Here is a 23,805-nt window from a genome sequence, read left to right as displayed (position 1 = left end):
CCGCGGGAGCGCGAGCGTGGCAGCTCGGCGTCGGAGGGGCGGGGCCGCGCGCGGGGCCCCGCCCTCCCGGCTCCGCCAATGGGGGCAGGAGGCGGAGGGGGCGGGGCCGCCGCGGGTCACACTGGGGCGGGGCCGGCGCGGAGTGGCCGTAGCGCCACCACCGCTTGTAAACAGATCCCGCCCCACGTGACGCGCGCGCGGTACCTGCGCGGGGGCGTCGGGCATTGTGCGCGCGGGGAGCGGAGGGGCCGCGGGCGGCTGCAGAAGCCGAGGCTGCTCCGCTCTTCCCTCGCCGCTCCGGTGGGAACCATCGCAACCCCCCCGCCCTCCGGCCGCTAAGATGGCTGGCAGTGGGCGGTGAGGCGGCGCGGGGCTGCGGGTCGGCTGACGGGACGGTAGCGCGGAGGGCGGGAGGTGTGTGCCCGTGTGCGGAGCCGCGCGGCGCCATGTCCGCCTTCGCCCTGGAGGAGACGCTGGAGGCCGACTGGGTGGCCGTCAGGCCGCACGCCTTCCAGGAGCGGGAGAAGCACAAGTTCGCCTTCATCGTGGCCTGGAACGAGATCGAGGGCAAGTTCGCCATCACCTGCCACAACCGCACGGCGCAGCGCCAGCGCAGCGGCTCCCGCGAGCTGCGCCGCGGCGGCCCCGAGGCCGCGGCCTCTCCCAAGGCCGGCGGCCCCGCGGCGCGCAGGGACGCGGGGCCGCCCCGGGGCTGCGCCCACCCCCGGGCCGAGGCGCTGCCCCGGAGCCCGATGCGCGCCAAGTGCAGCCCGGCGCGGAGGCCGCAGCGCGGCCCGGAGGCGGCAGGTACAGCCGAGGAGATCGAGGTGTTGGAACTGGGCAAGGAGGACGCGGCCGCCGCGCTGTCGCTGCCGGCCTCGCCCCCGCGGGCGGGCGAGCCGAGCGCTCCCGACGCCGAGCCCGTGGGGGAGGAGTGCAGCTGGGCCGGCCTCTTCTCCTTCCAGGACTTGCGGGCCGTGCACCAGCAGCTGTGCTCGGTTAACTCGGAGCTGGAGCCCTACCTACCTGCCTTCCCCGAAGAGCCCTCGGGCATGTGGACGGTGCTGTTCGGAGCCCCGGAACTATCTGAGCAGGAGATGGACGCTCTCTGCTACAAGCTGCAAGTTTACTTGGTCCACAGTCTCGATACCTGTGGCTGGAAGATCCTTTCGCAGGTGCTCTTCACCGAAACTGATGACCCCGAAGAATATTATGAGAGCCTGAGTGAGCTGCGACAGAAGGGGTACGAGGAGGTGCTGCAGCGGGCCCGCAGGCGAATCCAGGAGGTGAGGCTCGTCCAGATATCTCCACTTTGGTGTTATCTTTAGTTTAATCTGTGACATCTTTTTTTAATTGTTCTCTTCCTTGTTCCGTTCCTTAGTGAGAAAATGAGGCTTAACCTTTCCAAGGTCTTTAGAGCCAGGATTTAAAAAGGTGCAGATTTCCTTACTCATCGGAGTGTGGCTCAGTACTTTATTCTGTGCAAATGTAGATGTTTGTGAACAAATATGTGATGGATTTGGCAAGATCCCATATTTTTGTTCTTGTATTACCGTGGACGAGGATGTGTTGGGGTCTGAATTTTTCTGTTAAATAGGAGCAGCAACATGTGGTGTTTATTTTGACAGTACAGTTTAGGCACTTGAGGCCAAGAAATTCTAGATTCCTGTAGACTCTGGGTGCTGAATCTGGTATTTATATAGTAAGGTGACATTTTCCAGTGAATTTGGACTAAGTACAACTTTTGTTCAGCAGATAAGTTCCTAGAGTGGGGATTTTAAAAAAGCTGTCTGACCCTAGCGGTTATTTGCTGTGTTGGTAGTGTCTGTCAAGACTTGGGTATTTCAGGACACGCCATGTCTTTCCTGTACCATGTACTGTTTAGACAAAGTAGTTGAGGACTTCCTGCAAACTTCTAGTGTAAGTGTGTGGGAATTTTTTCACTTTCTCAGTCTTTGTGGACTGAGGTGTATGAGGATGCAGATTTCCCCATTATAAAAGGAGAATGTTACACTTGTTTTTTTTTTTCAGTGGCCTTGGTCCAGAATGTAACAGGATCTGTCTAGATGTGACTGTGAGTACGGATCAGCTTAGGGAATTCTTTATTTTTGCAAACAGCACCTCATTCTAATATGTGGATATAGGTCAAGTTTGACTGCTTCATCTATCTGCGTATATCCTACCAACATTGTGTTCAAAAATATGTGGTGGCAATTGCTTTTTCTGCGATGCAGTGCAGGCTTATCTCCTTGTTTTCTGTTCTCATGGCATAATTTTTAGTCTTTGTAGAATTCAGGCTGAGTTTTTCCTTGGTGACTGGAGTTAAGAGTATGAGAAAATTTGTTTATCAATGATGTAGCCATGGTAAGAACATCCAACTTATAGCATTGTTAGGTAGAAGTTTATTTCTAAACTGTTAAGGTATGTAATTTTGATTTTTCTTTTCCTTTTCATGTCTATTTAAAGGGCTGAATTAATTCTTGATATTTGGTATACAACTTGTTATTAGTCTGGGAATTTTCAGCAGTAGTTTTAGTCCAGAGAATACGAAAGCATATTGTCTTCCACTGTTTGGTTTGACAGCATGAATAGTTGGGACTGTACGCTTAGATTAGACTTAGCCTTTAGCTCAGTTCTTACAAGAAGCTGTGCAGGACAAGAGAAATTCGTGATAAATATTGGAAATTTGGGAACTGGGTACCTAACTCAAGGCATGTGGTGTTTTTGAGGAAATGTTGATTAGGAATTACTGAACCAGAACCATTTGTTTCTTGGAGAATCTTAATTTCTATTTTGTTAGAAGCAGTACTATTGGCAAAAAATAAATTGGTTATCAATATACAGTGCAAGCTTTATCCATCGAGATCTATAAACTGCAGCATCTCAGCGTTCTGAACTTGGTGCAGACAAAATGGCAGAGCCTATGTATGCATTTTGACTACAGTTCTTTCCCATAGTAACCAGTCCAGTAGTGTACCTAAGGGCAGTACAGCTGTACTTCTGTCAGTGTCAGTTGCGTAAGTTGATCCTTCTTTAATTAAAGGTAGTTCATGTTTAAGAAAAGAAACCAATGGAATGATCCACTCTTTCCCTTTTGGCTCTCAGGTTTCTCTTTTCCTTACCTGTTAAGGGTTTGCTTGGTCTACAGGAAATGTCTTTCTTTTAAGCAAATACTGATATTCTTTGTCATTGCAATTCTAAACAAAAAGCAGTGGATGATGGGTACTGCTTGGTATTTCTGAAGTAAAGGGTTTTTTTACTTTAAAGCAAACCTGCTGAATTTATACTTTATCTCACTCTTTAGTTTGCTTTTCCATCTGTGCTTGAAATACGTCTTTTAGTTGATTGCAGGAACGTTGGCTCTATGCAATTTTAAACAACTTTGTCTCTTACAAGAACTTTGGGGAAAAAGAAGAAGTGATTGAGCAGCATTAGTAATTGGAATGGTATCTAGGAGCACAGGGAATGTGGAGGGTCTTCATTAATGTAAAATTGTGCAAAAGACAAGTTTTGAAATCCCAAGACCTTGACTTAGCATCTTAAAATAGGCCTCTGTGGTTTATAGGTATGTCATACATGTCTTTTATTTCCCAGGACAAATTTTTCTGTGCAGAGTATTACTTGAGAAATACTTGCAGTTTCTGTTGATTGCATTCTTTGAGGTGGAGAAACAAAGTGAGCAACAAAGCCTCATGTTCCTTGTTTGAGCATCCCCTACTTGGCCATTTGTTGCTTTTCATAAGTTACGCACAAGCCAGTTTATTTTCACAGCAGATAATAATTGTTGGCTCTTTGTAATAGTAATTTTGATCTCAGCCTGAATTTTAAACTTAATAAGCCTGAAGAATGTTGCAAGTAGAAACAGATCTAAGATGAGTAAGTAAAATACTTTTAGAGGAACTTCTGCCTGTTTTGAAATAGTTTGTCTTTTTTTTCTTTTTTTTTCTTTTTTTTTTCCCCCCAAATAAAACTATTAATTTTAGAATAGTTTAGGGGTTTAATTTATGTTGAAGTTAAAACCTGTTCATTAGGTTTATACCCGTTCAAAAAAAATTCCTCAGATGCTCAGCTAAAAAGATAAAAATATGTTATTTAAGTAGAGAGTATGTCACTGAATCCTTTTTTGTGATTCCTGCTTCTTAGACGGTATTTCCAAAATCTTAAACTTTGTGTCTAGAAGGCAGAAAACATTTGCTTCTGTGCTCTTGCTCTCCCTAGTTTCCTATGTTCCTCCTTTATATAGAGGAGTTCTTCTAGGCCGTATGCACATGTTTGTAAATTTTTGTGACTTTAGTAATACCAAAGATGATGGTGTATCTCTTTGTCTATGCTGCGTTCTCAAAAGGTTGAATGTAGTCAGGGTTTTTCTGAATAAAAAATGGTGTTAGTATCAACTGTGATTAGGAAGGTTTGGTGGCTTAGTCATGCCACAGCTGTACTTCATTGTCTGCTCATGCATAGCAAGTTGAGGATTTGGGAAGCCTATCCGTATATTACATGTGTAATTCAGCATCTTTGAATTAATGGTACCTGGGAACATTCCAGTTCCTTATAGCTCTTAATTGCCCTGGCAGACTGAAATTTGGTGGATGATAGTCTACAGGATATTAAGTGCCAGGTATAAAACTAGTCAGAGACTTGCTTTGGTTTTCTTTTTGCTTTAAAAAAATATATGAATTCCAGTGTTTGCAGGCAGACAAAGACCATTTTGTATCTCTGTCTGGTGTGTCCTTTTGAATTGCTGTAATAGAAAATTTCAAACAATTCAAAGTGCATGATTAAATTCTGAAGAAATTTTGAAGGCATCTTCTGTGGTTGAATTAAAACTGCCCTGAGAGTGAGGACCTACTGCTATTTTTAATCTCCATCTCCTGTGCAGTGTTATATTTACTAAGCATGAGAATAACCCTGAAAACTTTTGTCTTGTGTTGGTTGGCTTAATTTTTTTTTGATTGGAAGAATCTGGGAGGCTAAGGAAAAATAAGCTTTTTTTTACTTTTTTTTTTTTTTTTTACAGTAACAATCTGCATGAGAAGAAAATAAAAAATATAGGTTTTTTTATGGAAGTGTATGATCACTTTAATTTCTTCTTAAATCAGATACAGGGTATTTTTAAATTACTTCTGTGGCTTCCCTAGGCAAGTTTTTGGTTTTGTTTTGAATGAATGAAATATGTTTGTCTAATCACAGAAAGTGGTAAAGAATTGGTTATGGAATTTCACATTTGTTACTTTCCAATGTATATTTCTTCAATATTGTCACTTATTTCTGTTTACATTAAAAAAAGCTAAATAATATCCAGTGTTGTTTTGTTGAAGCTGTTAAAATATTTTAGTGAACAATAATATTCAGGATCATCTCTAATGAGAATTTTGTTGCTTTTGGTTATATATATTCACTTCTAAAATAAATGTATATATGGTAGATAGTGGGGCACTGTACCAAAAATGGAACTTTTCCCAAAGTAAGGTGCCTGATGGCTGTTCAATGTTCTACTGCTAGTCATCAGACTTAAAAATAATTCAAAAGTAAATATGAAACATTACAAAGTAATTCCAGTAACACAGAAAAAATGTTAGCAGTAGTGTTTCCATCAAACCAGTGTAACATCTTTTTATACAAGAAGCAAAGATTACTGAATATGGTGTATGAGTTACAGTGCTAGATTTAGGAGATACATAAGGTGTCTCGGGAAAATAGAACACTGGTTTGGATTTTACTGTGGGAGCACAGGGGATTAAAATAAGATACAGTGGGCATTTTTGTCCCTATTGACATGAGTAGAGCAGAGTTAAGACTAATGCTGAGCATTCAGGAAATTCAAGCTATTTTTGTTCGAATGCTTCTTTTTACGTACTCATTATTTATAGTGTTCACTCTTGTTTCCAGTAAAACTGTTTTGCTTCTAAATCCTTTGTAATTAGGCTCTTAAACTGAACTAGTATTGTAAGTTAGTACTAACCAAAATAAAATATGTCAGCAGCTGTAGGACATGCTCTGTAGAATGGGCAAGTAGCCTCCAAGCTCCTAAGAGAAACCTACATGATATTACTACCCTGGCTAGTACTGAGCCAATACTAGAGCTAGCTGAAAATGACTACTGCAGCTGTCTCTGAAAACATCAGAATGCTTAAAATAATGTACATGTCTTCAAAATGTGGACAAATTATGTGTACACAAAGAAAAGGACATCCACTTGAAAAATTGAGAAAAGGTTTTTTCTTGGCAGAAGTTAAGTCTTATATGAAAATTAAGAGAACATTCTGTAGAATATGGCAATATTAGTTAGCTAGTAAACCTGGACTTAATTTTTGAGACTGAAGACAGCAGCTTGCAAGCCTCGTAATTAATTTCCTTATCCAAATACTTGGGAGAAAAAAAAAGAAAAGAAATGCAGTATATGCCCTGTTTAGCTACCTGCACTGGGATTGGAGAACCATTCATGTTTTGTATTTGGGGGAGTACCTCTGCTGCTGAGATTATTTTTTATGATATTCCGCTTGTTTCCGTAGATGTAGACTTCCCTCTGCTTTTTGTTTAAAGTTGCTGATATGCAGTTGAAGCATTTTCATATGACAGAATATTTTGAGGAGTTGTGAACAATCAATGTAATAAACACTCTGTAACCCATTGTGCGCCTCAGGATTCACAGCTCACTTCATTTCTCTAGCTTTTAGAGATGATGTTGCCTTGTCCTTTCTTCGTGTTTATCTTTTTCTTGCATATTTTTTCTCATTTTTCCCCACATTGTTTTCTTTCCCTTCAATTTAATGTCCTTCCTTCAAGGTAAATGCCTTTAAAACTGTTTTCTTAGTCTGGTAACACCTTCTTCTCCTTTTCTGGCTGAGATAGTATTACCCAAGCTGGTTTAGAATTTGAAAACAGATTGTGTCTAATAATTTAATCATTTTACATTTCTTTCTGTAGCATGACAGGACACTGTTTACAGACAGTGAGTATTATGCTTCTTGCAAATGTAAATGCTGCTACTGCAGAGCTGAAGAAGGCATTGAGAATCAAAGATTTTCAGAAATGACTGCATTTTTTCCTTTTTGAGGATGTGCTTTTAACAGTTCTTTTTAAATATTAGTAGAAACATAGCATTGCAATCCACCAGGATATTGTTGTTAATGGAGAGGACTCAGTCCAGCTAAAGATATATCTACCAGACTTTAACTTTGCAAGAGATGAAAATGTAGCCATCAGGAATATGGTGGAGAGAGAAGGAAGAAAGGATAGAAGGAGAGGGAAGAAGAAGAATGATACTCTAAATATACACAACATCACTGAGTTAGTTAATATGTATATGTATAGCTGAGCTGTCACCCAAGAATGTGCTAAATAGGCAGTAGAATAAGAGGCGGGGGGGATTGTGGAATGTTGAATCTAGTGCTTTTGTGGTTCAGAGAATCTTCTAAGTTGGTACAGTCCTCTTTCTCCTTTATTTTCTCCAAAGAAGAATCTCACTTATTAACATTTGGTGATACTCTGTGTTATTCTGTGATGCCACATTGTACTTCTTTTTTTCAATATCATTCAAAAGCAAGTGAAGAAAATGAACGTGCATTGAACTCTTTAGAGAAACCTGCATTTAGAATCTATTTTGCACTTTTGGTGGCAACTGGAGTACTTAGGAGTTGCTAATAATAAAACAGCTACATCGTTTCTTCTCTCTTTCCCAGGAAACACAAAATAACCCTGAGTTAAAATAACTATTTTTAAAATGTCACAAGTTATTGTTAATGTGCTGTGTAGTAAAAGCTTGTAAATAATATACTCTGCTGTTGTAAACAATTTACTGTGTTCAGAATTCAGTATCCAGAAGCTTTGTCCTGCTACTGGTATTTGGTCTGATAGCCCTTCTAGGGAAGGGACACATGAGGCTGTCAGCAACTGTTGGTTTAACTGTGTAGTGTACGCTGATCTGGATGAGTAGATGAAGAGTTTTTTGAGGAAGGGAAATGAAGCCAATGGATATTAGAACAGTTAATTTAATTGCTCCTACATAGTACTAACATCACCTTATCCGTTCAAAACTAAGATCTTGCATGGTTTATTGAAAATACTTGCTTTAAGAGCAGTGCTGGTTTAATAGCAAACATGCAAGAATGTTTTAAGAACAATGTTGAAAGAATTGTTGTGACTTTGCAGGAAGTAGTAGTATGCTCTCATCAGAAACGTAATAGTGATATTTGCTAGAATATGGGTTAACCTTTATTTTTAAGCACTTTCTTGACTTGAGATAGGATTATAAAAATAAAGAGAACAGTCTGAATTTGTTGGGCAGGAAATTGGATGATCTCATAGTATCTTCCAGTCATAAGCTGTATCAACTAATAAGGGAAATATGTTTTTGTTTTAATTAGTTTGCTGTTGAACCTATCCCAATTTCCTTTTTCTGAGGAATTTGGATTATTATTACTTTATCTGAAAACCTCATGAAGAATTGTAACACAGAGTAACAGATGATAACTTGAAAATGTCTCTGCAAATGTCTCCTTGTTTACTAGCTCTTGCCTGTTAACCGTGTCCATTATTATTAGTAACCTCTTATTAAAGACTTGTTGGTGCAGTTTGGACTTTACTTTTGAATTAGCTCTTCTGGTTGTAGGCATGAAGGTGTTTTGATGTGAAGATAGCTTCCCTGGCTAGCTAGGCTTTGAAAATTATCATCTGGAGCCATTGGGTGTAGGTGTAAATAAAACACTGGTGATGCATCTATATGACTCCGCTTACCAGTAGCAAAAGTTCTAGGAGATACTGCTTTCAGTTAAAAACCTTTTACTGGTATCTTGGGGTTTCCTTTCTATCTATTCTTTTCTGTTTATGGTATTTGTGTAGTAGTATCAAATATATAGTTATATAGTTTTTTGGTTACATAAGGGATAGACAAACATTACTCATTCAGACAAATTTGAACACTTAGCAGACTTTTTTGGTAGGGATTTACTTCTGGAGTCATCCAACAGTCATCTTGCAGTCATCCAGCAAACTTTTTTGTTGTGTTAAAGGAAATTGAGTACCTTTGCTTTCTTAATGCATAAAACAAGCAAAAAAATTCATTATTTACTGTTACAGTACTTTTCAAAATGCATTTGTAGGCTAGTGTTGTGACCTTTTTGAAAAAATGCTATGATTGTGTGAGGAAACTGGATGGGTTTAGTTTTTTTCCGTTGAAAAATGTTGTTTAAATAATCAATTGGCATTTGTGATAACTTGCAGACAATTTATGTGGGTCATCTAAAATTAATAGTTGCACAACTTTTCATATAACAGTATTGCATTATGACATGTTTTGACCTACTTCAGGGAGAGAGTATTGTAAAAGATTTTCAGTAACTTAGAATCATAGATTATATGTTAGAAGGAACTTCATGTTTTCTAGTTGAAGCCCATGCTTAAACTAGCTTTGATTAGGACTTTCTTATAAAAAAAACAAAAAAAAAACAAAAAAAAACAAAACCAACTTTAAAAAACACACATAACACACTGTATTTTTTATCTGTTGTAAGGAAATTAAAAAAAAAAGAAAAAGAAATTAATGTATCAAGTTTTGAAACTTTTGAGGGAGAGAATCTGTAGATTAGTTCTAGAAGTATTCTAATTTTTTTACAAGTATGACTGTGCTGCAGTGCACAAATTTTTCAGCTTTCAGTAGTGTGATACATGTTCATAATCATCAGATGTCAGAACTTTAAGTTGTACCATTTTGTCACTTCAGAGTAGTATAATTCAGCAAAAAAATATGTGGGAGGAGGTTAAAGAATCCAACACTACTGGCCATATTGGAGTGTTCTGGAAGAGTTGAATTAGTAGGTAAATGGTATGTATTATTTCAACTGTGTTTTATCATGCTGCTTTGTTATGCATGGATTTTATTTCTCCATAACATTTAAACTCTTTATCCTTTCCCCTCTATCCATTCATTTCTCCATAAGAAAAGGAATAAAACCAACCCAAACAGCACAACAGAATACAAGTCTGCTTTCCTGGTGCTAATATAAATTGCTTTTACCTTAAATACTATTCTGTTATGAAAGTGATTTAATAGCTTGTAATTTGCATTGCATTTAGTGTTAAGGTAGGAGGAAAAGAAACGTGCATGATACGAGATTCTTTATATCTTATTTACCCTTTTGTTATTAATAGTGGAGTTTAAATACATTCTTTCTAGTGGGCTTTTTTTGGATGTTGTATTCAACTTTACATAAAAAAAACCCAAAACATAATTTGTGCTTGGAAACTTTAGAATTGCATTTAGTGATGCAAAATGCTGTTTTCTTCTTAGACGTGCCTTTCCATGATTTCCCTATTGCATGAGGTCCAGTAGAGGTTGAAACAGTGTTGATCTCTTAACAGCATTGAAAGGACACATAGAGGGCCATTTGAGTTACTTGTCAGCTGTCACCTGGGTCTAAAGGTGGTTGTTGAGAGCTGAAGAACTGGATCATGAGCGTGCTATTGTTGTTTTCTGTCCTCCCTCCCCCCTTTCAGCTTTGTGTTTCTGTTTTGCTTCTCTGTCCTTGTGGTGTGCTTGATGCAACTCAATAAATCTCAATAAATTAATTCAATAGAAACTACAAAAACAGCTTTCTACCAGATACTGAGTTAGTTTGTTGAAGTGTCTTCACCAAAGCCAGTGAAGTGCAGGATGAAGGCATATAAGAGTAGAAGGAACACAGAACTGAGGAAAGTTGGAAGAAGAGAGGGAAGAGGGTATTGGAAGCGGAATCTTCTTTTGATAAGAGCAAGCCATTAGCTCAGCTTTAAAAAGTAACTTCACCCATACCAGTGCTTAGAATCTGATATTATCGTAATTCCTTACCTGCTTTGAATTAGGTTTTTAGAAGTCTAATGGTAGACTTATCAGATATTTGAGAATGATCTGCTGCTGTGCCAAATGCATTGTAAAACTGCTGAGAGTACTAATTCTGTGCTGCTGATCCAATTCCCATGAACTGACTTGAGGGTGAAACTGACTGTACCTCTTATATTTTTTTCTTTCCATCAAATGTTCTTCTTTATTTTCATAAAAGAACATTTGCTTTTTAATGGAGGTGGGTATTTGGCTGAGACTGTGCCCTGACATCACAAATCTTACATGAAGGGTTTTAAGACTAGCACTTTAATACTTGCTAAGTAAGTGTCTTTGTTCTGTGCACGTCTTTTTGCTTAGACAGTTGTCAGTTTTGATGCTCTTGAGTGTATTTTCCTAACAGCATAGTTCATAAGCAGAGAAGAAGAGGATCTGTGGACCAAAAGTTAATGTATTTTATGGCACAACATGAAACTTACGTAATGTATGTTCTCAGTCTTTTGGCCTGCAGAAAAAAATTTACTTAGAATTCATTAGGACATGTGTAAAATAAAGTCTTTGCCAAGCCTTCAGGGTGAGGTGTTGCCTAGAAGTCTTTCTGTTCAGAGTTACCATATTCCAACTGATCAGTGATTCGTTAGTGACTTTATCTTTTAGTTATTTTGCCGCTTTCCAGAGGAAAGGAGTCCCAGAGTGCCGTAATAACTCTGAAATATAGTAAACAGTTCTATTTTATTTATCAAATCACATTACAATGTAAATACCTATTTATGTGTTGCTAACAGGGAAAAAACCCAAACCCTAACACTCCTATGCAATTAGCCCTTGTTTACTGTGATTTCTGTAGCTTATCTGTAGCTATACTGTTCTAAGTAACATACTAAATTCGAGAAAATACCTAGTTTTTATAGGCACTCATTTAACATGATAGTCTAACTCAGGAGTGGCACAGGCACATCACACAGTAAGGTAGGATGTCCAGACAAGTACCATCTTAAACAGAAACACATGGTGGTACACATTTGTCTTGTTTACAGGAAAGGAGATGCAGAGTTTTTAATTGTTGACCTTTTCCTCTGAAGCATTAGGAAGAGATCTAGTGTGCCATACATTGTTGTCAGAGTTGGCAGCTTTATACCTGAGCCTTGTGATATTCCAAGTTATATATATACATACAGTTCTGCAGAGATTTTTGTTTAGAGTGTTGTGTGGGAGGAGAGAGTTGCATTGTTCAGTAATGATGCATACATGGAAATAATGTTTTGGCTCACTTGGCTGCATTAAAATACTACTTTAGTTTTTCTTAGTTCAGTTCTTGTCCTTTTCTATGGAATAATAGGTAACATGTTGAAATGAAGTGTGTTTTGGCAGGCAATGTAAATTGTTACTGTCCAGGAGCTATTAACCTAAGTATAAGAGAGGATAACTGATATGAGGGAAAAGAGACCAGGCAATCTGCAGTTGTGTTGGTTGTAGCCTTCAGGTGCGTTCCCTTGTAGTGGGTTGGATACCAGGTGCCCACCAAAGCTGCTCTAAGTTCCCTCCTCAGCAAGAAAATGATAGGCCTCATGGGTCGAGATAAGGACAGGGAGAGATCACTCACAGGTTACTCTCACAGGCAAGACAGACTCAGTGTAGGAAAATGAAATAAATGTATTGCCAAGCAAATCACAGTAGGATAATGAAAAATAAAACCAAATCATAAAGCACCTTCACACCACCCCTCCCTTCTTCCTGAGCTCAACTTCCTTACTGGTTACTCTGCCTCCTCTCCCCAGGTGGCACAAAGGAACAGGAAATGAAGGTTATGGTCAGTTCATCACATATCTTTACCACTCCTTCCTCTTCATGCTCTTCCCCTGCTCCAGAATGGGGACCCACCAGAGGAGACAGACCTTCATGAACTTATGTAGTGTGAGTCCATCTCACAGGGTGCAGTCTTTGGGAAAAGACTTCACCAGCATCTGCCTCCCATGGGGGCATAGGTCCTGCCAGAAAACTGCTCCAGCATGGGCCCTTCTGTCAGTGGAGCCACAGGTTGCCAGGAGCCTGCTCCATCATGGGCTCTCCATGGGATGACAGTTTGCTTCAGGGCCCATTCACCTGCTCTAGTGTGGGGTCTTCCACAGGCTGCAGGAGAATCTCTATGTTGGTACTTGAGGGAACCTCCTGGTGCTGCCTCCCTGAACTTGGTATGGGCAAAGTTGTTTCTCTCACTTGTTCTCGCTCCTCTAGTGTAGTTATTGTTGTGCCAGCAATCTTTCCCTTGTCTTAAAAGTTATCCCAGAGGTGTTGATGGACTTTGCCTTGGTCAGTGGTGGGTCCATCTTGGTGCTTGCTGGTACTGGTTATGTTGGACATGGGGGAAACTTCTGGCATCTTCCCACAGGTGCCAACTCTGTAGTTCCCCTACTACAAAAACCTTGCCACCTACACCCAATACATCTCCGCACAGATGTACTGAGGTACACAGACTCTCTGCACACAGGTAAAGGACTGTTTTAAATAGTGTTTAGAGAGGGCTCACTTCATATTAGCAGCTCTTCAGAGGCTTAGAAGATGCATTTTATGGAATTGTTCTTTCTTATTTCTTGTGTTTTAAACACACTGTGTTTTGCTTTCCAGTATCTTTGTTGGGCTTTGTTTTGTGTGCATGGGTATTTGCTGTTTATTTCTTACTGCAGACTTTGAAATTGTTATTTCCATTGATGTATGCATTTGGTTTGATTAGTTGAATTAGCTCGGTTTTTCTTTAACAGCCATTTAGAAAACTCCCCCCAAATCCAGACAGTAACTTGGTGGTGCATCAGTGTACACTGTCAATTCCCTGTTTTCAGAAGTCTCTTTGAAAAAAATTGGGCTTTTTGTCCACTTAATTGGTGGTCGATTGCTGTGCTGTTTCCAAATAAGTTAATATGGAATTACCTTGTTTATATTTTTTTTTAATCTTAAGAGGTTAGACAGTTGTAGCGGTGGTTCCAGTACTTCTCATGCTAGTCCGTATTAACTAATTTATTTATGCCGTTGCCCTGCTCCCCCTTTTGTATCCATATTTTGTATTCTCTTAGATGATTTCTGTCCTAGCAGTAACATACACTTCATATGTGTGCTGGAGAGTCGGTTTTGGTCTGTCACTGCTAGGTAAGGATTGTTGACTCAATGCAGTCATGCAAACAGAAAGCTAGATGTCCTGGAAAGGACATCCAAAACCTAACTGTAATTTGTGACACTGCAGTACAAGACCATGTGTGTAGGAGAGAGAAAAACAGTTTGCCTATAGTAAAGATTTCATGTTGTTAAGGCTCTTGCTCATTGACAGGACATGTGGGAGTGTGTTTGCTTTTAACAATAATTTCCTTTGTTTGTTTAAAGATAGCTTAAAAAGAGAAGCAGCTCTAAGCACGTTCTGATGCAAAAAAATTACAGTCTAAGTTCAGTGGCTAAAATTCTCCATACAGATTTTATGTGCTCGCTAGCTTTACTTCTTTGTAACTCGTCTGAAGCTCATTATGGACTATTCCAAGTGTATCAGCAGAAGGGTTTGGTATTTTACTATTTGGACTGCTGTTCTGGGTGAAGGGTGAAGTATCTAAAAGCTACTCAGTCTGCAGTACTGTACTTCTCTCTGACAACAGCTATCTGTAGCTTTTTTACCTGTGACCTTGAATATGCTGCTTAAGTTAAAAATCTTTAGAATTCTCCCTGGAAATGTAAGTAATACTGTCAGGCTTCCAAGAATCTAAATTCATAGGAAAATAGGGTATTCTGTAGTTACTATTATTCCAAAAGTGCAAAGAAGCTCAGGAAGATCTTTATTATTGGTTTTATCTAAAAGTGGATATGTGTCGTGTTGCAATTTTTTGATAAAACACACAAAATAAAATAGGAATAACAGTGAACATTTTGAAAGCAATAGCAAAAGAAATTTAAGACTTGATTCTTCATTGATTAAATTAAATTTTGATTGTACTCCCAACTGAGGTCAACCTGCACATAACTACACTGTCTGCTATAATGCTTTTAAAGCTTTGTGTACAAAATATTTTTTAAAAAATAATGAAATAAGAAATAACCTTTGTTATATGGTTCAAATATACATGCTATTAAATTAAAAGAAGAAAAAGGGTTTCCTGCTGGTTAGAGTGTATCTGCATAATGGTTGTCTAAAATATATGGATTCATTTAGTTGTGAACAATGTAACATCTGTGAAACATGATTCTTAAAATAAATGCAGTATTCAATGGGTATAGCACTAGTCAGGCCTGTACAGGATGTTAGTCTGCTCTCCTCCACCCACTGCTTTAATATAATTAAAAAATTGTGAAAGTCAAAGATTCATACTGAGACTGTTGAAGTAAATGAGCAGTAACAGTGAATATGCTGAGAACTAGTGTTCACTGGGGCATAGAATATGGCACAAAAATTGTTCATGTATTTTGCTAACATCTTGAAAACTACATGGTTTTAACTTTCCAGATTGGTCTAGACATTTGGCTAGGTATTCATTTAGGTACTGCCTGTGTGAAAACTGGAACGTTACAGAATCAAACTACTTGTGAGTCTGTGGAGGGTCTGGTTTGCCTTAAGAGCTTATTAATTCAGTGGATTCTGTGCTAGTCCTGGCATTATGGTTATCGAATAGTCTGAATACTGTCTGGATTTCAGCCAGCTAAAAAAATGCTCCAACTGACTTTGATCCAGAACAGGAAATCTTCCATCAGATTGTGTTATAATGGGAGTTGCTGTATGTAGCTAGTTTTGCACCATCCACTTCCCATGTCAATGCCCCTTTCAGACTGGCGGCAGTAAAGCAGCCTGGACTCTTTGTCAGCCTTACAAGGCTCTGTCTAGAAGTAGCTATTGACTTATGTTCATACCACACTGTGTTGATGAAGACTAGGTGATTGGTAATCGCATCAGTTCCAAAAAATGAGAGAATAGTTCTGTATTCATTTAAACTATGTATATAGAAACATTTAGGTCGGAGAAGACCTTTAAGATCACCAAGTCCAACCATTAGTATAGCACTGTCAAGCCCACGACTACACCATGTCCCTAAGTGCCACATCTGAACATCTTCTAAATGTCCTCAAGGGTGGTGACTCAGCCATTTCCCTGGGCAGCCTGTTCCAGTGCTTGACGGCCTTTTCCATGAAAAAATTATCCAGTCTTAATTTGGCACAACTTGAGGTCATTTTCTCTTGCCCTATCGCTTATTACTTGGGAGAAAAGACAACCTCCACCTGGCTACAACCTCTAGTACAAAAAACCAAACACCAGGAAAACAAACTGTACATTTAATGAAGGACTAGTGCTTTATTAGGACAATCCACAGCAACTCCTGCCTGCATTACGCAAGAATGTAATATAGGGAAGATTATTATATTGGGCTGACAATGGTATTTCCAATCACAATGCTGTACTAGCTATACCATCTATTTCCCATTGTTTAATAAACTTAGAGAGTTGATTTTTAGAATTAGTTCATGTAGTTCAGGTGAACTTCCCCAGGAAGCTGATGTACTCAGCATTGGAAGCCTGGATATTTGCTGAAAGGAAAATACATGTTTTCAAGTGGAGCTGTAAGTTACCTATCGTGGCATTTTCAGAAGTACTGTATATAGCAATCCTGTTTATCTCAGATGGAGGGAAAGACCTACCAGAAAAGTAGGAAGCACATTGCTCTTAGAGCACTATACTTTACCTGCTTCTTCTTCCTACTTAGCTGCCAGCTGGTAGGGCGAGCAGCAGTTTTTAACCAAAAACATTCCAATATTTTGGTTTGTTTAGGCTAACCTTGTAGGACTTGTTCTCTAGACAATTCACCAGCTCCTTCTCCAAAGCTGCCTTGGAGCTGCCTTTCTCCAGACTTGCTCCAGTATCTCTCTGTCTTTCTCGTAGTGAGGGGCCCAAAACACTGGACAAAATACTGAACACAGTATTCAGGATCATTGTCCAGATGTTTTTCACGAAAACATTAAATAAGCCTGAAGAAGATGTTAATAGAGATGAGTGTAATGAGGCTGTATGTAATGACTACTCTCAAGCTGGTGACCTTCCTACCTGTTTTGAAGAGTATCCCTGTACAATAGCTCATTGGTCTTTACACCAAACCAAATAAGATGATACTCTTTGGTTTCAAAATAATTTTTCATGTTTCATTATGTCCTTTTTGGCAACTGCAGGCTAAATGATATTTTATCACCATTTTCATTAAGAAAGTCCTCATTAGTCACAGGAAATGGATTCTGCGTGCATCATGGCTTTATGGAAGAGAAGCTTACCTTGTGTTAGTAGTTTAAGAATAAATATATATATATATAGTTCTGTATGAATAACCTTCTGTTTGGTGTGGGGTTTTTTGTTGTGGTGGTGGTTTTTTTGTTTGTTTGTGTTTTTTTTGGTTTTTTTTGTTTTTTTGTTTTTAATTGAGGGTTTGGTATTTTTGAAGAATTGAGAATTAGGATTGGATTTAGGATTGGAGTAACCCCATCAATAGACCAAATAGAACTGGAGTTACGCCCATTTACTTACCTTTTATATGCACAGAAATGTATTGATATTTCATTACTTTATCCCTTCTGTTTCCAGTGATGGACATTATTTTTGCTGAATAGCCAGCTAATTATAAGTACCTACTAGCTTTTAGTGTCCTTAAGATGTCTCTGTACAATACTGGTAGTCTTAAAATTGTAATGGTCCTTCATTTCTTGACACTTTCACTCCAGCTTCTGAAAAGTTGTCTGTCTTCCAAAATATCAGAACTATTAAATAGGCCTTGAGAATGGTCTATGAACCAAAAAAGAAAAAAGAAAAAAAGTCCCTACTTTGTATTGTTCTGTTCCTGGAATGAATTTACCCAAGACTCTCCTTTAAATAGTGATTAAATTTTCTCCAGTTGTCATTTTTTATTGCCCTCTAGAATTTGCATCCTAGTAGATTGGTAGGGTTTCACAATGAAACAAAGTTGTAAATTTATTTAATAGTAAGATACTAATAGCTAAGTAACTGAAAGGAAATTAATATGATAGTGTGCTGGTTGAGTTGGTACTAATAATAGAGACCCTTCTTACGATGAATGGCTTGAGACAAAGATTTGTTTTTTCAGTAACTTGGCGGAGGGATAACTACAGCTTTGCGACTGCAAGAGGTTTTTCTGATAGTGCCAGGGGAAAGCAGGAGAAGGCTGGAGTATGATAGCTCTGGGTTTAGGCACTAGCCATAAGAAAGAGATGCTGAGGTAGATGGTGACTTCTTAGACTAGATGGTTAAAACAATAATGTATGAATAATGTATGAAGTCCATAGGGACTTAGTTCTCGAATCCAGAAGCATCTGGGATGACTTCTGTCCCTATAGTTTCAGGTTATGTTATGTGTGTCTAATCCTGAAAGTTCATAAAATGTCAATTTTATAGACTGCAAGCCTCAAACCATTACCCAGTAGTAGCGTTCTCAGTGAGAACTCAAATGCTACAAAATACTACATGCTATTAGGAGAGTAGGAAGGCATAGCAAATGACTTGCAATAGCAACATTCTGTACGTGAAATGGTTTAGGTAACACAATCATTTGTCTCGTGCTGCTGAGGAATTTCACATCTATTCTACACTGTCTCTCCCAGACCTTGCTTCTCTGTTAAGCCTTATTGAGGGAAAGCTCTTCCTGTCTTGTCATGTGACCATCAGTTTAATGATGAACATGTAAATAAAGCTACTAAAAGCATCTTTACATTCTCTCTCTAATCTTGACTGATCTTTAAGTGCTTCAAAGGAGGGCCAGGTGGAGTTAAAGACTTTCTGAAACAAACTTTCCATTATGAAGAAAGAAATTTTTCTTACCTGATCTGTTAACTGAAACACAGCATAGTAATATAAATGTAACAGAGCAAGCTGAATAGACAGTATCATAATCAAGGCTTTTCTTCACTGTCCTGGGATATAAATGAACCAGATATCAGAGGCCTGTTGACTACAGCTTCCATTTCTAATTTGCAGTTCTATCTCTTTTGTCTTCCAGTTATAACAGTTGCTGCAGTTCACTATACAGGAAGTATTTCATGTAGGCTTGGTATCCAACTTAAATGAACAGATAGAAGATAGGGTGTGCTTATTCTGTAGTGTTCCTGATCTGTGTTAATTTCAAATAAACTTGGACTATGAATGTATGCTTTTGAGATGATAATATAAAGGACAAGTGACTTTGACATGGAAAATTATGTAAGAGGGAAATTGATTTCAGATAATCTTGTCTTTTTAAATACATCAAGTACTCCATGTCTCTATGAGATTAGTTTTTATTAAACAGCTTGAATATATTTTTTTTCAGAAATGGTGAAAGATTTGCAACAGCATGTGAGGTCTACCTGGGCAAATGCCCAAAAGAGATGCAAAACAAGCATATAAAATAAAAAACATACATTGTAGTGAATTTGTAAAAACAGATGAATTTTATCCTTCATAAGAACTAAAGAAACGAATAGACTTCAACGTTGTGGGACTTTTAAATGAATTAAAGCATTTTTATACTAACATCTAAATATTTTTTAAAGATTTTAAGGCTTAGATAATTTCCTTTGTAAAAAAAAAAACCAAAAAACCAAATCTAATGAAACCCTCGTGTGTTTGAAATTTCATAACTAAACTGTCTAGGAGGTCAAAACTGGAATCATAAGCTGGAAGACAAAATTAGCCAAAATGCAGATCAGTGTTATGTCTCATATAGATTTCTCTCTGTGACTGAGGCCACATTGATGTAAGGGGGCTGTATGAGTCCAAAGAGCAGATTGGAAAAAAAAAAAAAACAAACCAACAAAAAACAACCAAGCAAAAACTAGACACCAAAAAAACCCCAAAATGTGAAAAGTTAAAAATGCAACTTTTTTTTGTCGCCTTTCCTATAGCTCCTTTTCCCCCAACTCTGATACCCAGTAGTGGGAAGTACATGAAGTAGCATACCTGATTACTGCATTATAGATTCTTTTACTGAGTTGCTTTTTGTGCTCTCTTTGTGCACATATTCATTACCTTCCAGAAATTTTTGAAAACAAAGCAATCAGTAGGTGTGCTGCACTTAAGGTTTTAAGAGACGTGCTCATACTTGACTGTCTAAACTGAAGATGTGCATTGGGGACTGAGACTTTTTTCTGTTTGCTTTGTCTGATGATTTTGTGGGAATGGGAAGATGGTACAAGAGGATAGACTAAAAAATGTTTTTTAAATTACTGTCACTTTTATCAGGAGCGCTTGAATATTTTCACTAAAACTGGTACTTTTTTGCAGCTTCTTGAAAAACATAAGAATACAGAAAGTATGGTAGAGCTACTTGAACTGTACCAAATGGAAGATGAAGCCTACAGTAGCCTTGCAGAAGCTACCACAGAGCTCTACCAGTACTTACTGCAACCATTCCGGGATATGAGGGAACTTGCAATGCTTAGAAGACAGCAAATAAAGGTATGGTAAAGGTAATCGAGCTTCTAATTAGCTGGGAAATCCTGCTTTTTAGTTGCTATTTACTGGTTTTATTGTGCAGTATATGAAGGCGTGTTTTTTCCACTCAGCGTTGACCCTGTTTTTCTGGGTTCTCCACTCAGATGAGTGCTTTTGAAGAGTGAGAACATCTGACATATGTAGCTAACCACCACTTCTTTATCTTACTGTCTTCTCCTGTTCAAATGCATAGCTGAACTAAATAAGTCAGACTTACACTTTTGTGGTTACTGGGAATATTGATTAATACATCAAGTAGAAATATATGTATACTATTCTTAATTCTTTTAAAAGATTACATAGGAAGTTACTTTTCATTTTAGTTTTCTAAAATAATCTGATAAACTGTGGGAAGTCAGTAGCTTTTTATCTGATGTTGTGAAACAGTTAAACATGGAACCATTTTCCAAGTATATAATTTGTTGTAACACTTCAACAGTATATTTTCCTAAGTGCTAGAAAAGTGTAACCAGCTGAAGAATACTCCGTTTTGGTAAAACTGTTAAGAATGAGTATGCTCATTTTATTTTAAAATAATTCTAATTTTGAATACTTAGCCAAAATTAACAAATTTATCTTTATTGCATCTTGGAAGTACTTTTGATAAAATTATTAGTTCCAATGCAGATTGTTAAGACTGCGGCCTGATTCTAAGCTAAAATGGTTTTGTTTCATTTAATCCGTATTGCAAATCACATTTTATCTCAGCTATGACAAGCTTCTCTGGTTTGTTCAGTTAGCCAACATTACTTTTACTCGTTTCAACTTAAAAATAGTGTTTGTCTCTGGTTTTAGAGTATAGAATGAGGGAGGGAGGCAAAAGGATTTACGATTCCCAAACTAGTTTTATACTGACATAGTGCTATGTGCCTAAAGTAATTTTTCTGAAAGCTCAGGAATATGAAACGAACTTGGTGTTATAATGTGATAATATTTGAACAAAGAGTGCTTTTTCTTGTCCTGAAAGTTGAATATTGCTGCACAGAGAATTAGCATGAATATTTTTTCAGATATATTACGCAGTTGAAGGTTATGAATACTTCACTTATTAAAAAGCTTTCTTCAAAGCACAGTGAAATAATTCCTGTTTTATTTGAATTTGAGCAGAGAAAAGATGATTTTTTTGTTCTTTTGTCAAATAAGAAAACGTAAATATTACAATAAGAAGGAAATATGGATTTAGAGTTGTTCTGGTTTTTTAAACATCAGTGATCTCTTTAACTGCAGTTCTAAATACCTAATTTCATACTTTTCCTGAAAGAGTAACCTTGGTAAACTTTAGAGCTTTCTTCTGTAGTTGATTATTTTAGTTGTACATGGTTGTACATAATGTAATTTATGTTTTCTTCTTAACTTGGGAATTTTTGAATTAAAAGCTTGGTCATTTTCATTCATCTATATTATGTGATAGAGAAAGATACTATCTCTTGTTTTTCGTTTCATTGTTTGAGAGAAAGCAGTACTTGTATGTATGCTGACAAAATATATATTACACTGTATAGCTAGGGTTGAAGAATTGCTTTATAAATAGAACTTATGCATTAATTGGTTTGTATTTTTCTGCATATGTTTTCTGTCAGGCTTTAACATTTTAGGCATTTTCTGTTTTAGGTATCTGGTTTTGATTTGAGGGGAAATTGTTTTAGTTTGATTTTGACTTGGGTTTTTTTTTTATGAATTTGGGAAGTTTTAACTTTTTAATCAGTTTCATTTTGTCAGTTTTCACAGTGAGTTTAGAAAAAAGTTATTTTCATTGTCTGTAATCTTTGAGAAGAGTGTTTTGTGTTCTCTCCTTTTGGAGCAAGATACAAAAATTGAAATATATATCTTCTGGGTGGTAAATTTCTGCTGTTGCTGTGAAATTTAAGCAAGAGACAAACCTAGAGGAGACAAGGGAGAAACAAACACTAAGTTCTGCCTGATCAGTGAAGGCTTATTAGAGTAGGACAGCCGTATTGTATGCAGATTCCTTCTTTGGACGAAACCTCCACCAAACAACAAACCACAAACAAAACAACCCAGAATAGAAGTTCATAACAAAGTTAAAGCATGTAGAAGCTTGGAAACGTAGACTAATTTTGTCCATTATAGACAAGATGGAATCTTGTTTTGGTTTTATATTTTAACTTGATCTTAAGTTTCATGTGTATTTTGCATCATTTAGTGTAAAGGATGGAACATTTAATATGTGTGAGGAGTCAAAAAGTCTATTGCGAAGTACTTAAATACTTCTGAATTTGGAAAACATAATTTAAAATGTGTAAGATCATGAAAGGAGAAAAGAATGATGACTTTTGAAATATCACTCTGGAAAACTGACTTCTGCTGCAATTTCTACTGAATTGTGGACTAGTCATCTGACTCTGGAACAGTGTGTTCAGTAATGATACACTTCTTTTTGTTTGGGCTTCCAACATCAGAAATGTAGTTTTGTTTGTATGAATACTTAATATTTGTAAGTGCTGGTCTTACAAAGGGGGACTTCTCTCTAAGCATATCAGAATACTTACCAGATGCCACGCATTCTTGAAAGAAACAAGCACTGCAAGCACAGCTGTGTTTTGGACTTACATTTTTATCAGGGTGATATGAAAACAATACTGCTCACTCCAGTACCTTTATGGAGGACATATAAATAAAAGCCAATTTGTGATTATGGTATTATCAAATTGAGAAGTGCTTATCAAAGAAGCAACACTGTGCTTGTTTAAAGATTAAAATTGTGTTTAGTATGACCATATTTTGTAAGGTAAGTTTGAAAAGTTGTATTGATAAACCAGCCAAACAGTCAGAACTGTGATTACGTTCTGAATGCCTGAGAAGGTATAATAAAGGAATTGAAGACAGTATATATATATATACATAAAAGCTGTGTTGAATGTTTATAGGCATTTCTAAATTTAATTATGAACTGTTGCTGGTTTAGATGTAATAACAAGTGAAGACATTCAGCCAGTGAGTTTTAGCACGTTGATTTCCCTTTATGGGTTACTGGATCATTTCCTCTGATTTCAGACTCTTGAATGCAACACAGACATGAGGCAAGTGAAACTTGATATTTAAATGCTGTGTTCTATGTTTTGGGTTATCTGTATATTCTTCCAAGAACTGGGAAGGCCGCTATGAACTTAAAACCACAGGACATGCTCTTTTGCTAAGAATCAGACTCCTTAAGAACGAAAAAAAAGCTGTAGTATCTTGATTCTAAGAATGTTTCATGGGTATACCCACAAATTTTTCATTAATCAGAGTACATCATTCCCGTGTGGAAATTTAGAATTTTTTGCATGTGAAGAACACATATTACCATAGGCAGAAAAGTGAGAGATAGTAGGCATGAGTAGCTGGAAACACAAAGGTGAAATATGTCTGAAATTTGGAAGAAGCAAATTTCTTTTCGAAGAAGCACCAGTGCTCTGATGCCTTTGATTACAGAAAGTTTGATCTAAATTTTGTTAGATCCTCCATATATAGAACAGTGTTCTTCTGAAAGTTTGGA

General features: G+C 37.8%; 1 protein-coding gene across 1 annotated transcript in view; it reads left to right on the top strand.

Annotated features, from left to right (window-relative positions):
• The first annotated feature begins 280 nt into the window (after nucleotides 1-280).
• JMY (junction mediating and regulatory protein, p53 cofactor) overlaps nucleotides 281-23,805 on the top strand; it is a 65,623-nt gene continuing 42,098 nt past the window's right edge. The window contains exons 1-2 of the mRNA XM_050329484.1: nucleotides 281-1,286; nucleotides 20,097-20,270. Coding sequence (XP_050185441.1) covers nucleotides 447-1,286; nucleotides 20,097-20,270 — 1,014 coding nt within the window. The 5' untranslated portion in view covers nucleotides 281-446. The remainder of the gene's footprint in view (nucleotides 1,287-20,096; nucleotides 20,271-23,805) is intronic.

The sequence above is a fragment of the Myiozetetes cayanensis genome, unplaced genomic scaffold (genome assembly GCF_022539395.1).
Source record: "Myiozetetes cayanensis isolate MyiCay16 unplaced genomic scaffold, myiCay2020 scf4, whole genome shotgun sequence".
Lineage (NCBI taxonomy): Eukaryota > Metazoa > Chordata > Aves > Passeriformes > Tyrannidae > Myiozetetes > Myiozetetes cayanensis.
The sequence above is the reverse complement of the archived record's forward strand: the minus strand, read 5'-3'. Positions and strand labels throughout refer to the sequence as shown.